This window comes from Manacus candei, unplaced genomic scaffold (genome assembly GCF_025592945.1).
Source record: "Manacus candei isolate 608988 ecotype Guabito, Panama unplaced genomic scaffold, ASM2559294v1 h1tg000014l, whole genome shotgun sequence".
Taxonomy (NCBI): Eukaryota; Metazoa; Chordata; class Aves; order Passeriformes; family Pipridae; genus Manacus; species Manacus candei.
The window spans coordinates 32,123,128-32,138,869 of record NW_026138062.1 but is presented as its reverse complement, the minus strand read 5'-3'; the positions used below and the strand labels follow the sequence as shown (position 1 = coordinate 32,138,869).

Below are 15,742 nucleotides of genomic sequence, written 5' to 3'. Positions count from 1 at the left end.
AGATGACAGTCTCTTGGGGCAGCACCCTGAACGACCAAGCAGCCTTTCCAAGGACAGCACTGCTTGCTCCACTTGGAGAGGGGCCTAGAAAAGGTGGCCTAAACAAAGCTCATCTCCACATTTCACCTGGTTGGTTAACTGCGGCCAACGGGCATCTCCTACTAATGCGGTCACACAAAGATCAAGACTCAAAGGCATACACCTGCCTCCAGAGGTGTAACCAAACTGACTCTAGCATGCTGGAACATCAGAACCATTCTTGATTCTGCGAACAGTGGACACCCTGAGCGTTGCTCTGCCCTAATCGCCCACGAACTATCACGTCTCAGCATCGACATAGCTGCTGTCAGTGAAGTCTGTCTCCACGAGGAAGGCAGCCTTAGAGAACATGGTGCCGGTTACACTCTTTTGGTCAGGTAAACCTAGAACCCAAAGGCATCTCTCAGGAGTTGGCTTCATGATCAAAAACTCATTCTGACCGCATTATCTCCCTACACCTTCCACTACACAACAAGCAACACGTCGTCCTCTTTAGTATATACGCCCCAATTCTCCAAGCTGACCCTGCTGAAAAAGATAAATTTTACTCTGACCAGCGCCACCTTACCCAAAAGGTTCCTGTAGATGATAAGATCATTATCCTTGGTGATTTCAACACCAGAGTAGGAAAGAACTTTGAAGCCTGGAAAGGAGCATTACGCAAGCATGGTGTTGGAAACTGCAACGATAATGGTCGACTTCTGCTAGAATTCTGTGCGGAGCAACAGCTCACCATCACCAACACTATCTTTCAGCAAAAAAATAGTCTGAATACAACCTGGCTGCATCCTAGATCTAAGCATTGGCATCTCATTGATTATGTCTTGGTGCGACGGAGGGATGTTCACGATGTCCACCATACCCGCGTGATGCCCAGTGCAGAATGCCAGACCATCGGCTTGTGTGCTGCAAACTTAACTTCAATCTTAAGTTCAAACCTAAAAGGGGCAACATCCCAAGGAGAAGACTCCAAGTTAACAATCTCCAATCAACCACAATGAGAGACAGATTCCAGGCAAATCTTCAAACTAGGCTCGAAAATCATTCTATAGATTCTACAGATCCCTCTCCTGAAACACTCTGGCACCATATTAAAAACAGCATCCTGCAGTCCTCTGAAGAATCCTTAGGGTTCTCCTTCAAGAAGAACAAGGACTGGTTTGATGAAAACAATCAAGAGATCCAGGAATTGTTGAGGAAGAAGAGAACTGCTCATCAAGCACACCTTGCACTGCCTTCCTGTCACGTAAGAAAAGCAGCCTTTCCCATTACGTGCAACAAGCTCCAACAGAAACTCCGTGACATCCAGAACAAGTGGTGGATCAGTCTAGCTGAAAAAACTCAATTATGCGCAGATACGGGTGATCACAAAGGATTCTATAAGGCCCTGAAAACAGCATACGGGCCTACATACCAGGTCCAAAACCCTCTACTCAGCGCAGATGGTCAAACACTTCTAACAGATAAAAGCTCCATTCTGAATCGTTGGTCTGAACACTTTCAGACTCTTTTCAGTACTAGCCGTGTAGTTCAAGACTCAGCAATTCAGTCCATCTCACAACAACCGGTGAAGAATGAATTGGATATTGCCCCCACTTTGGGAGAAACCCTTAAGACCATACAGCAGGTGAAAATTGGCAAGGCAGCTGGGGTTGATGGAATTCCACCTGAAATTTGGAAACATGGGGGCCTTGCACTCCATGCTAAATTTCACGAGTTTGTGATGTGCTGTTGGGAACTAGGCAAACTACCATCAGACCTTTGAGATGCAGTCATCACTTTGTATAAGAAGAAAGGAGTTAGATCAGACTGTTCAAATTACTGTGGTATTACTCTGCTCTCCATTGCTGGCAAAATCCTGGCAAGAATACTTTTGAACAGATTAATACCCGCTATAGCAGAAGGAATTCTACCTGAAAGCCAGTGTGGTTTCAGAGCCAACAGGAGTACCACAGACATGGTATTTGTTCTCAGACAACTGCAAGAGAAGTGTAGGGAACAGAACAAAGGTCTCTATCTAACCTTTGATCTCACCAAGGCTTTCGATACTGTGAGCAGAAAAGGTCTATGACAGATTCTGGAACATTTAGAATGTCCCCCCAAGTTCCTTAAAATGATCATCTCACTTCATGAGGATCAGCACGACCAAGTCAGATATGGCGATGCACTTTCTGAGCCCTTTCTAATTACCAATGGTGTGAAACAAGGTTGCATTCTTGCACCAACTCTATTCACAGTCTTTTTCATCATGATGCTCCAAAGGGCCGTGGCAGACCTTGATGATCAGGATGGTATCTACATTCAATATTGTACTGATGGAAGCCTTTTCAACCTAAGGCGACTGAACACCCACACTAAGACCTTAAATCATCTTGTCCGGGAGCTGCTTTATGCTGATGACGCCGCCCTTGTGACCCACACAGAAGCAGCTCTGCAGCATTTAACATCCTGCTTTGCAGACGCTGCTGAGCTCTTTGGGCTGGAAGTCAGCTTCAAGAAGACAGAAGTTTTCTATCAACCTGCACCTCAGGAAGTCTTCCATCATCCCCATATCACCATTGGCCAATCAGAGCTCAAATCAGTCCAGCAGTTTAATTACCTAGGTAGACTCATCTCCTCAGATGGTGAGATTGACGGAGAGATAGACAACAGGTTAGCAAAGGCATATAGGGCCTTCAGAAAGCTTCATAAAAGAGTTTGGTGAAATAAACACTTGAAGAAAAGTACCAAGATCCATGTTTACAGAGCCATTGTGCTGTCTACTTTTTTGTATGGTTCCAAATCATGGGTCATCTACCGCCACCACCTGCGTCTCCTAGAACGCTTCCATCAACACTGTCTCCGTACAATCCTAAACATCCACTGGTCAGATTATGTGACCAATACATCTGTTCTAGAACAAGCAGCAATCACAAGTATTGAGACCATGTTGCTGAGAACACAGCTGCGTTGGGCAGGGCACGTCTCAAGGATGAAGGACCACTGCCTCCCTAAGATCCTGCTCTATGGTGAAGTTGCCACTGGCTGGCGCATGAGAGGAGCCCCGAAGAAAAGATACAAGGACTCCCTGAAACAACATCTCAGCCTCTGTGACTGATGAGAGTTTGAGGGTGTGAACAGACATCTATGTGTTTGTAACTCATTAGCTCACAGAATCCAAATCTCTTGCTCTCCGTCTTATTTGAACTTATTTGAACTCTTTATGGCAGGAAGCCTCCTGGTTTATCTTCATGGGTTTAGGGTCTTATGGAAGTTCTAGACTGTTTCTGAGTGTGGGTAAAATCCAAGGGCTTTTCTGGATAAAATATATTTTGACCATGTTTAGAGGGGTTAAGAAACTCCTAGTATGAAACTTGTAAAAGAGCTTAAGTGTCTCAGTGACACCATTGAACATATTTACTTTTTTGGATCTAAACGACATGGCCACCTGGTGTTCAACACCTTGTCATTTTGCTACAACAGTGAAGGCAAAGGTAAAAACTTCTCTGCGTGTTGCCCTTCCTTTCCCGCCCAAGTATGCTGAGGCAGTGCAGGAAGTTGAGAGGGGACACATACTCATCTGTAAAAGGTCAGGGGAAGGAGGAGAAAGGGTTTGTTCGTACTCATGGTGTTTGTATTCCCAAGCACTATGCAAGCGGAGACCCTGCTTTCCAGGCACTGCCAGGACATCTCCCTGCGAATGGGATGTAGTGAATGAATTTCTCTTTTTGCTGTGTTTGCACACACAGCTTTTTCTTTACCTGTCAAACTGTTGTTATCTTGATCCATGGGCCTTTTAACGTTCCTTCTCTTCCCTTCCTGTCTTTGTACAGGAGAGGAGAGTGTGAGGCTGGATGGGTGTTTGGCTTTTGTTTGGGGTCAACTCACCACACCTTTATAGATTTTTGTAAAGGAAAGCTCCTGTGTTCTCAGGTGGCAGAACTCTGTTCCTAAGCTCTGTGAAAGCTGTGTCAAATCGTAGTTCCTTCTTACCAGTGATTATTTATTTTTTTACCTGATTTTGGAAAGGAATCTGGGGAATTAGCAGGAGAATGAGCACTGAGATTCATTTAACCTCTTCTGTGAGGGTCAGTCATTTGTGCCTGATCTTGGCATTTTAAGGTGGTGTATTTAGAGATCTAGCACTGACACAGAAGCATTACTGGTTCAGGAAAGAAGTAAAACATATTATTTGTAGGTCAGCTTGTAAAGGTAACTGATATTTCTTCATTCAGATTTAATATTTGAATTTTAGAAATGTCTGTTGCAGAAAGTGAATAACACTTGAAAGTTCAGGAGAGTTAAAAGCTCATGGAGTATTTGGGAAATAACTGTAATGGGGCTTAAGTTTTTATCTTACTGCATTACTAGGCAAATATGATGTAATGAATAAAATCAATAAAAGCTTGACTTCTGTTATTGTAGAGCTGCCTTTTTTCCCGGAGACGGTAGTTAAAATTTTTTGCGAATTTCAGGTTATGTGTCCGCTTCTGTTCCCAAATCCCTCCAGATCTTTAATGCTGCCTATTCTTTTGGACTCAGTAGTGGTAACAATCTGACTGATTTCAGCTACTGTTAGTGACAGATCCCAATGTCTCGGCAGAAAAACCAGCTGCCTGTGTCTTGGGAACATGTATGGGAAACTGAAAATGTCAATGTTCAGTGTCAATTTTTATTGACAAATCATGATGGAACGCTATTAAACAGAGTGCTGGATTTAACTAAGAAAGGAGGTGAAGGGTGTGACTCTTCAAGTACACAATGTCTCATAGAATGGAGAAGGATTAAGATTTTTTTCAGAGTTTATGATACCATAATAAACTCCCTTCCCTCATAAAAAGTGTATAGATTAAAGTAGAATAAAGGACTGTAACAGTGATTTGTTCATTCAATAAGAAGTAATGATTGATTTTTATTACCTTTTAGGAGCTTATTTAAGAATATTTCAAGGAGACGAACATCAGGGCACAGATTTACAAAGTACCAAATATTCTTGGTCCATAATCACAAAATATTTGTTCCTTCTACAACAGGACTAGAAACACAAGTCGGTTGTCTTATAATTGGATTAGTGGCTGATACAATAAAGGCTTCTGCAGCTAATTCATTAAGGATATTTTAGGGTTTTGTTGTTGTTTTGTGGGCAGTTTTTTGTTTTGCTTGGTTGACTTTTTTTCCCCCCTGTGTTTCTGATTGGGGTTTTGTTTGGTTGACTTTTTTCCTATATTCCTGGCTGTGTAAAAACAGGCTTAAATAATGTTCCCAACTCTTCCACCCCCCACCTTCCTTCCACTCTCTGGAGTGTCTTGCTGTGGATCTGTGTTGGTTACCTAGAAAAATTCAGAGATGCTTAATATTTTTAATGTTTTGTTCATTTAAGCAGGAGTGGATGGGATATGAGTCATGGAGGTTGGACTAATACAGACTACTAAAAAAAAGAAAAATTCTTAACCATGAGGCCACAGAATAAGAATTTGTAGTGTAATGGACACTTAATAGCTGAAACTCATCAAGAAAAAACAATATTATTTATGGCAGATTAAGAGGAGGAGGTTGTAGAAGGCTTCCAGTAATGTCAATCTGAATGTTAATTGGAAAAAATTAGTCAACTACAAAAAAAACATATTAATGGATTTGCTATTAATGCTTCCGATACTTAATACTAAAGTGTATTTAAAAATGTAATGTAGAAACATATCAGTGTTAGAAATTACTGCTTCCTGAACTTCTCTTGCTCTATTACTTTAAATATTTTACGGCTGCTTTTACTGTTCTTAGGATTCTGAATTAAAAGGACATGCTGGCAAACTTTTCAACCCTCTTATGGTGTTGAATCAGGAGAAATAGTTTGTCTTTAAAACTGTGGTGTTGTATCAAAGAACTCTGACAGCTATATTGTACTCCTATTTCTTGTTCAAAGATGGTAAAAAAGAACAGTATTTTTAAGTCTTTATTACCAGGGGAAAAAAAGCTGGAAATAATAAGGGATGAATAATATCTAATAAATGTCCACTAATTTTAGCTACTCCCTTTTCAAAGAATTGTTCCAACTAGTTATGGTTCTTCCCTTTAATAAGCAAAGGAAATAAATTGGTGAACAGTAAGTACATGCTAATTGCACAGATGTTAGCTTACATTTCTAGACTATGTATTAAGCTTCAAATACTGTTTGTTGTATTAAACAAATGTAATACAAAGCAATGATAATGAAAATACACTGGAGAAGGCCTTGTTTTATCTCTGTTAGTGCTAATTTTAAATACGAAAGAAAAGTATCTGTTGTACCTCAGCATTTTTAAAAATAGGCTTAAATACAGGACTAGATCCCGTGGATCTCAATCTTGGGTACTTAAACTGTTTTTCTCTAAAAAGTGTTATTTTTAAATAATTTTTTTTTTTAGTTAAGGACTGTTCTAGAGAACTGTAAACCTTTTATGTGCAGACAAACGTTGAATAAGTTTTGTATTATGTTGTATCTGAACCTGTGTAAGCTTGTACATCAGATTTCCTAACACAATCTGTAATCTGTAAGGGTTAAAAAGATGCATTTATATGTGTATTTTTTGCTAGGCTTTGTTCGCACTGTTTTTTTTTCTCTACATTGTTTTTCATTTTCACTGCCTTTATTATTTTGTCCTCTCACAAAAATAGTGAGAGTTTTTTGTTTTGAGATAGGTGTTTGTATACATGAGAAGTCTGTTGATCTGTATTTTTGATATTTCTGGAAGTGTATTGGTGTAAAAACTGTACAAAACAGAACTCTATTTTTTGGTTTAGTTTTCTTTTTTAATTTTAAGATCTGTTCATTTTCCAGAGCAATGACAATGAAGAACGTCTGCAGGTTGTAAAACTTCTAGCAAAAATGTTTGGGGCAAAGGATTCGGAGTTGGCATCCCAAAACAAACCACTTTGGCAGTGCTACCTGGGAAGGTATGTTCTGGCTTAGTTCCCTGTCTAGGGAGGGAAAAATATTCAATGAAGTTCAGTTCAGGTTGTTTGGTTGGTTGTGTTTTTTTTTTAAGTGACAACTAAGTGTGAATTCCTTTTTGCTGCTTTATCTGAAATCTGACAGGTAATGCTAAAGCAATTTTACATATATTTTCTACATCTGTCATTCTCCAGAGTGAGCATTTACAAATCATCCTCCTTACAAGTTCATTTTTTTCAACTATCTTTATTGCCATTGTCAAGAAAAATGAATGCTGTATTTTAATTTCTTCAGAAGTGAAACTATTCAATGATAGATTAATTAAAAAACAACATCAAATGACATTTGCAGTATCAGGTGATATTAGAACTGCTTTTGAGGCTTTTATGTACAGTCTTTGTATGCTAGTTTCAATTTTTCTAATTATTAAGGGAACATTAAAAGAACTGTAATATTTACAATGCTGCAAACATACTTAGTCTTTTGTTTTTGAAATATTCTGCCAGTTTGATATAGAAAATATAGCTGGAGCTTGTAGTCAGGAGAAACTTAAGTATGGCTACAATGATGAAAATGTTTTTGATTCTAGTAAATGAGGATAAATTCTAAAATTTAATACAAACGCAGTAGTTTATAATGTAGCATTGAATTGTATCAAAACCTGAGTTTTCAAAGAAATGCTACTTTTGAAAGTATAAGAAACTTAATTGAAGGAAGATATTTTGCTTGAAAGTATATAACTATTTAAACATGGAATGTCATCAAAAAATACCACATCTCATTCGGCCCAAAGGAAAGTACTTCATTGCATTATAATGTGAATATGTGCAGAGTGTTCATAATTACTGTTTTTGACTAGTTATGAATCATATAGATGCATTTACTTCTTTCAGGGATTTTCACAAAGTTTTAATAGCTGTGTTATTGAAGGAAACATTCTAAAACCTCTTTATTTTGAAAACATACCTGGCTTTTACTACAGCAGTTATTCCTTAAAATTTATTTATTTGATAAATAAGCATTTCAACAGCAACGATGTCCTAAAATTTTGTTTTTAATTTGTTTAAGACGAAGAATTTTGAGGAGAGCTTGAAAATGCATTTAATTTTTCCAAGCTCTTGTCTGTAACTAATTGCATCAATAGTTTTATTGCAAAATTACTTATATAAAAAGTAAAAATGAGAAAATACTAGTTTTCAAGCATCAAACTTAATTCAGTGTTTCAAAAGGAAATCTTGTTAAATGACCCATCTCAGAAGAAATTTGTAGTACACTAGATGTTTATTTGTTTACTGTCTGTCATATAGTTTAAGAAGGGGACGAATATCACACTTATAAAACTTTTAGTTGCTTATACATAGTTTATGGTTAATTATATGGAGCATTGCAGAAAATAGTTAAAATGTATCGAACATCTTTCTAATGAATAGTTTTAATCTGACTAGGAGTTTTTCATTTGTACCAGGAGGGGATATTTCTTTTCACATTCAGAACATGAAATAATAAATGAGTACAAGAATTTTTTTCTTAAACTGTAGAGAGTCTACTTAATACTGTGAAATCAGGGATGTTTTATTCGTGTAACTGTGCATAGGAAGCATAAAAAATATTTTCAGAAATATTTGAGAATGTGTAGAAATGAACAAATGGCTTTGGTCAAAAGTAATATTTTTGTTCTTGTAATGCATTGTCTTGTTTCAAACCAGGTTTAATGATATCCATGTACCTATTCGTCTTGAATGTGTGAAATTTGCAAGTCACTGCCTTATGAACCATCCCGACCTGGCAAAAGACTTAACAGGTATCAGTTTATTATAACATTAGAATACTATTTTAAGGCTCCTGAAAAAGTCAAGAAGGTCGGTTGTAATCCTATGTAACAGTCAGATGGGGAGGACCTAATTGATGTTGGAGTCATCGGTCACAGAGTCCCCACCTTCAGTGATGCTTCTCAGGCTGAGGGGATTGTCCATAAAGAATGCCTTAACCAGAGAGATCACTCTCCCTCTCCTATAGTAGTCACATTCCCAACTGCTGCTGAAGTTAAGCACTATGGGATCATATTAATTAGGGTGCAGAGTGGAGACTTCAGCTCACAAAGTTGAAATGTGTAAGTCTTATACAGCCACTGTCTAAAACGTGAAAGCGGTTGTGATAGCTGTGACCACAGCTTCAGTTTCACCTCCGTCAGATCAAACACAGCCTGTAATTCAAGACCTCTGGAGGAAGAAGGCAACTGGCATCGATTGAAGCATTTAGTATTTGTTGCTCCCAATGTCTTAATGGAATAAAGTGTTAATTAATGAGAAGTGGTTGGTTTGGTTTGGAGACTTTATCTCCCCTGATCAATAAGCTCTTACTTGTAACTTTTTGGAGGCAATGTCTTTGTCCGTTTGGTCTAAGGAGCAAATTTAAAGGACTATGAGGTGCATGGGATTGCTTTCCTGCTTGCTGAGCCTTTGTCAAGTTGGGCACAAATAGAAGCAGGCTAGAGTCATCCTATAGTTATGGTATTGTTAAGCTAACAAACCAAAAAAAAGTGTTCTGGACCTTTCCTTAATGAAATGGTAAAGATATTTCCTTTTTGATTATCAGAATTATGTTTTCAATTTAGTTTTTTTTTAGTATTGCAAAAAGACTTTGTGCCCCCTCTAATGGTATCCTCTGGGAAATGTAATTTTGCTTACCCCTCCTCTCTCTCTCCCCACAGCACTTTTAGAAGTCAAATCGTTGAAAAATTTCTCTGACTCACTTGTGTTTGAAACCAGAATTGTTTTGTGTAATGATGGTATTTTTCATTTGTTTTAGTTTGTGTTCCTGTAGAACAAAACTTAAAAAAAAAAGGTCTCATTTGGATTTAAAATTTCATAACCTCTATAAGTGCGAAACCTTATTTCTTGATGTGCTCTTTTGACACTTGGGCTGGTTACCAGGAATGTTAATGGCCAGTATTTCAGATGAGACTTGAAAATTTTCACTGGTCATTAAACAGATTACTTCATTCAGAGTAAACTTTGAATTGGCAAAGTTTCTTAATGTTCTCAGTGTTTCACTGATGTATGCAGCATACTGTGATCTTAATAACTTCTGTATGCATGTTTCTACCTGTGTCTGCCTCTAAATTAACTGAAAATACATACTTCTAAAAAGATGCATGAACTTTGCCATCTTATTTGGCAGCTTTCTAAAATGGCAGTAGGTAGCTAACTTGTTTGACATCTAAAAGCAGAAGTCTTAAAATGTTGATAGTATAAGATTATTGGTGTTAGCAAACAAGTAGCAGTGGGACAAAGTAACCTAGAAAAAGTGTTTTAAGATTAATAAACTAGGATGTGTCTAAATAAGCATTGTAGTTTGAAGTATGTCACATGATTTGTCCCTGCTTACAATGCTTACATGGCTCACACTGTGGAGTGTTCCTGGAGCATGTGAACTAGATTCCTTGTGGATAATATAGAAGTTGTGATTAGGACTGCATCTAATGTGCTCCAGCAGCCAAAGGTGATGAAGTCTGCAGGAAAAGAGTAGCCTTTAGCCTAATGTAAGACTTAAAAATGTATATAGTGTGGTTATCAAGTTCTCAAGCACTGTTTGATCTACACTACAGATCCAATCCTGCTTGGCTCTACTGTGTACTGTAGAGTATAGTTGCTACTGTATACATGATGTAACTACTATAGAAATAATAAAAATAAAAATGTAGCCCCATAATTCTTACTTCATTAATGCCAAATAAATATTTGATATTCTAAGCAAATACAAAGTGTTACTGACATTCCAGTAAATCTTGGAGAAAACTATTGGTTTTTTACTGCTGGTGCTCCAAATGGAAGTAAATAATTTTTTCTCCTTCTGTCAGTACTGTATAGAGTGAGGAAAGTAGTTGCACTGAAATACTTACTCAATTTTTTTTACAGAATATCTGAAAGTAAGGTCACATGATCCTGAGGAGGCCATACGGCATGATGTTATTGTATCCATAGTTACTGCTGCTAAAAAAGATCTTTTGCTTGTCAATGATCACCTGCTAAATTTTGTCAGAGAACGAACATTGGACAAGCGGGTAAGACATAATTAGTATCAATAATGGCTGTGTGTTATGTTTCTCAACTGTTCAGCTTTTTAAAAAGCAGTGCTTTTAAAAATTGATGTACTAATTTTAAAATTACAAATGAAAACCAATATAATGTGTAAAATTTTGAAGCAATCTATTTAGTGAGGCGTCTTTTTCCCCTGACTAGAGTACTACCTTCATTATTGTACTGTGATTTTAGTTATGATGGTAGATTTAAATAAATAGGCTGCAACACAACAGTGTTGTTCCGGTTGTCTAGTTCTCCTTGTAAAACGTTCTAACATTTTTCTTAAGAAATTTTGCAAACAGGTTTCAAAATTTATTGTAGATTACTGATGAAAAATGTTCCACCATCAGACGTAGCTAGTTAACCTACTTTTAATTAGATCATTGGAAGACTACAAATCAGTGTAATAGCTTTCAAATTTGAATATTATTTACATTTAGTTTAACTATGTTGCATTATGTAAAATTTCTGAGGTTTGCTACTTATGTTAAAGTGCAGTAAAAAAGTTTGATGTCAAACTTTTAAAATGAAATATTAACTTTAAAATTAATATTTGATGACGTGTTTCCTTGTTGCAGCCATAACACAAGGGTGTTGGCTTAAATTTGTAGTAATTCTAAATTCAAGAGGCTTACTTGCATGGTGTTACTGATGTTGAGAAGTTTAGCATAATAGATATGATGCAATATATGTCCTAATGAGGAACTGTTGCACTTAAAACCCAATTTAACTTCTTTGAGAATAAAATTATGTTATTTTGGTGTAGAATATGAAATACCTAAGAGGAAATTCTGCAGTCTTTTCAGTTTTGAACTACTAAACTGGGTATTATTTCTTTTTCTCAAGTGGAGAGTGAGGAAGGAAGCTATGATGGGACTTGCACAGATATACAAGAAATATTCATTACAGTCAGAAGCAGGAAAAGAAGCTGCAAAACAGATATCATGGATCAAAGATAAACTTCTGCATATATATTATCAGAACAGTATTGATGACCGGTAAGTCAGTTGTGAGAGCGAGGTGATTAAGGGGATAAGAGTGATAACGTGTTATGAAGATTTGTTTTTCATTCATGCTTAAGTGCTGATGAGAAGGAGGAAATGATAATCTTGTATGTTTTGATTCAGTGCATAATCTTATATAACTGAAACCAAATGTTGTCCTGTGTTGCTTTCTTCTACTTTATTATATATTGGTTTATTTCTTACTTTAGGGCCAAAAGTGATTCTAAAGGGTCAGATAGATTGAAATATTTTTAAAGTTTTAGCTGTACTTCACCACTGCTTCAGTAAAGGAGATTGTTGTTTATATTTCAGTAGCTTGTTAATTTTTATGTTTAAAATTCAGTAAGTAAAATTGCTTTAATAATATTGCTTTAGATTTGCATGTTGTTCCTGCCTTTTTTAAAGATAAGTCTAGTACATGTCGTGGCAATGGTTAAAGCATCTCACTCTGGAGAGGGTTAGTTTTTCTGTACTATAGTAGCTGTGAATTAGAGCCTTTTCCTGGATTTGTGGTGAAAGGAGTGCCTCTGACATACCAACTATAGTTTTGTATATAGATGTTGTTATTGAAAAATAGGTAGTTGTACGTGGAAAACTATTTTGGGAACTAGTGTGCTTTGTCTAATCAAGACTGTCTTGTTGACTTTGGAAATGAGCCTTTGGCCCTCACAGCATGTTGATATTAAAATGGCATTGAAAACCCATACACATCTTTTCAAAAATCCAAAACCTCAAAAGGTCATCCTCAAAATCAGCAATTTCATAGTACCATGGAAATGGACAGAACTGTCTGGATCTTCAGATCCAGTTTTACCCACTCACATTTTCCTTTATTTTCAGGATCTTTTTAAACTAGCTGGGTTTTGGGTTTTGATCACCTGCTCCAACTGTGCATAAGGAATTTTCTTCTCTTTTCTAGCCTAAACATAAATGATTTTTTTTTTTAGCCTTTTTGCTCTACTCTGTTAAAACTGACCTCCATATTGGACCTCAGTCTTGGACCTTCCTGGTATTTAGGAGAGCAATGTGGGCTTAGTTTTCCTTTTGTTTTTTCTTCATAGTCTTTTCTGGATAACTGTCAGGCCCAAACCTTTCTCTCCTGTTTCCAAATAAGGAGCTTCAATTTATGCAGAAGCTTTTAATAATTCCCTTGTGGATGTACCTGCATTTTTGTTGAGGAAGCAAAAGAAAGGGCATAAACTGAGCCCTTGGGGAAGGGGCCAGGGAAGGGTGGAAGGAAGTCGGCTTCTTCTGACTAGTATTTGAATGCTCCTTCTGGGCTTCATGATAACGTGTCATATAATCAACATGATATTTCTTTTTTGTATTTTTTTTATTTTAGGCCTGTTTATTTGGGTCAGTTTATGACTTTACCCCAATACTGAACCATAGTGAAATTAAATGGTGACATCTTATTGGATTGATAATTAAGAGACATCTTTCTCCAAAATTGTTTGGTTCCTGTCTAAATTAGTACATCTGATTTTGATAACATCGTCTCTTAAATCTCTTACTGCTAACATTAATATTGCATCTTCTACAGTGATAAGTTTCTGTTTAATTTATGCTGAGTTATATTGGAAGTTAAAGAACTTGACCTTTAGGTTTTTGAAAAACCCCATCTTCATATGCAACAACTGATCTCTAGGTCTAAGAATTTTTGATTTAATGTTTCAGCAATTCAAGACTGTGTTCTTCCTTCACAGCTAAAGTTTCTCAATCCTTTTTTTCAGGTTACTTGTTGAACGCATTTTTGCTCAGTACATGGTCCCTCACAACTTGGAAACAAATGAACGAATGAAATGTTTGTATTACCTTTATGCAACACTGGATTCAAATGCTGTGAAGTATGTACTGGTTTTTACCTCTTCAAAAATAATTTTTAATACAAATATTATTGTAAATTAGTTCAGAACTGTTATGAGTAGCCTAGACCAGTGGACAGAAGTAGCTAACGAGCATAGAAACAGTACCTATTTTTCAAGCGAGATTTAAAAAAAAAATACCCCGGACTTAATAGGGTGTTTTCTAACAAGGTGTGTTACATTTCAACCATAAACAGCTAAAGAAAGTAGTGTCAAAGATCTGGAAAGAAGCTTGAGTGCATGGCAGTCCTTTTATGTCGGGAAAAAAAATAACATAGATATGGTAGATCAGCCCTAGATCTTATCTGACAGTTTCTCAATTATTGTACTACTTGTTGCAGCAGCTAGGAAGACTAAGAATGAGAAGGAATTACTTCTTTGTCTTCACTCCTTCAGGATGCATTTTACTTATGTTATGTGCTTTCTCCAGATTAAAATGGGTACATGCACATGTATTTGACTGATAACTGTTGTGCTGCTGTAGTGTTCACAATTGGGTTGATTTTAGATAGTTTTACTTTGTTTTTAATTTAGTAGTACTCAGTCACTTGAAAATCAAATACAGGGTTTTTTTCTCCTGAGACTAGAAAAGACTTTGTATATGCAAGAGTGGCTTAAGAAACTCCAAAGCCTTCAAATACTAGAAAAACTGTTTGAATGTTTGATGTTTGAATCCCCTGCACTTCTTGTGTCACCTGTCTAAAGATACAACAGCTTTTAACAAACTAAAATTAAGAATAGTATATTAAAAATCAAAAGTTAAAGTTCTAGTAATTTTTAGTGTAGGCTAAGTGTAAATGCAGAATGGATTCTTTTCAATACTTGTTATTTCAGGCAGCAAGTAACTTCTGAATTCTACAGTTTTCATATGCAACAGTACTCATTTTAATGATATAGTTTGTTCAGTTAGTTAAATAGAACTTTTTACCTGTGGATTCTGTAAGATTTTTAAATGCAACTGTGGCCTTTTGGTTTTTTATTTATATGGCTTATTATTCCTGGAAAGCGTGCTAATTTTGTATTTTGTTGAATATCTCTAGTTCATCTCTTACAAGCTTAATCATGTCCACTTTCCACAATTTATTCATCTAGTAGCTGCTGCCTATCTGCAAGAAAAGCATTGTTTTAATGATAAACATCCTAAATATCTGCTTTAACCTGCTTCTTGGAATATTCTTAGAAGAGTGATTTCAGGCTTGGACAAATGAGTTCTTAATGGGCTGGGCATCAGTTACTTCCTGCTTCTTTTAAAGGCAGTGTATTTGAGCATCTGAAATAGAACTTGTTTCAAAATGTCACTTTATTCCAGTTTAATACGACCAACTAAATTTTCCATATTGTCCTACTAGGAAATGTAGACAACAGCGAAAGTTCAGGTGATAAGTAAAGTTCTGAGTCTGAAGTTGAAAAGAATGTAAAGACTTGTTTTGGACTGTTGTGTTATTCATTGAATAGACAATTTTGACAACTCTTAAGTTTTTCACTTTTTTTTAGAGCACTGAATGAAATGTGGAAATGTCAAAATCTGCTACGACATCAAGTAAAGGATTTAGTTGACCTAATAAAACAACCTAAAGTGAGTTCAAATTATCTTTATCCCCTGGTGAACATACAGTTTTAGTTAATATACTGGTTTTTAATTCCATTTGTTTTATTATCTCAAGCTTATTTTTAATAACAGATAGAAAATATTGTGAAAGTTAACTGATACTCCACCAGACTACGCTTGCTGTAGGAAATGTGTATACATTTTGTTAGTAAAATTGAAGAGGAAAATGTATGTTAGAGAAATTTATAAATTATTTTGCCAGTCATTTTAATACTAAAATATTTTCTCCCATGTTT

The 15,742-nt window shown here is 36.4% G+C and overlaps 1 protein-coding gene across 6 annotated transcripts in view; it reads left to right on the top strand.

The window, feature by feature from the left end:
• The window catches only part of PDS5B (PDS5 cohesin associated factor B), a 98,701-nt gene that overhangs the window by 41,923 nt on the left and 41,036 nt on the right, over nucleotides 1-15,742 (top strand). For all 6 annotated transcript variants that reach the window (XM_051778830.1, XM_051778832.1, XM_051778833.1 and 3 more), the window contains 6 exons: nucleotides 6,833-6,948; nucleotides 8,653-8,747; nucleotides 10,864-11,009; nucleotides 11,875-12,026; nucleotides 13,766-13,879; nucleotides 15,392-15,473. In XM_051778830.1, the coding sequence (XP_051634790.1) occupies nucleotides 6,833-6,948; nucleotides 8,653-8,747; nucleotides 10,864-11,009; nucleotides 11,875-12,026; nucleotides 13,766-13,879; nucleotides 15,392-15,473 (705 nt within the window). The remainder of the gene's footprint in view (nucleotides 1-6,832; nucleotides 6,949-8,652; nucleotides 8,748-10,863; nucleotides 11,010-11,874; nucleotides 12,027-13,765; nucleotides 13,880-15,391; nucleotides 15,474-15,742) is intronic.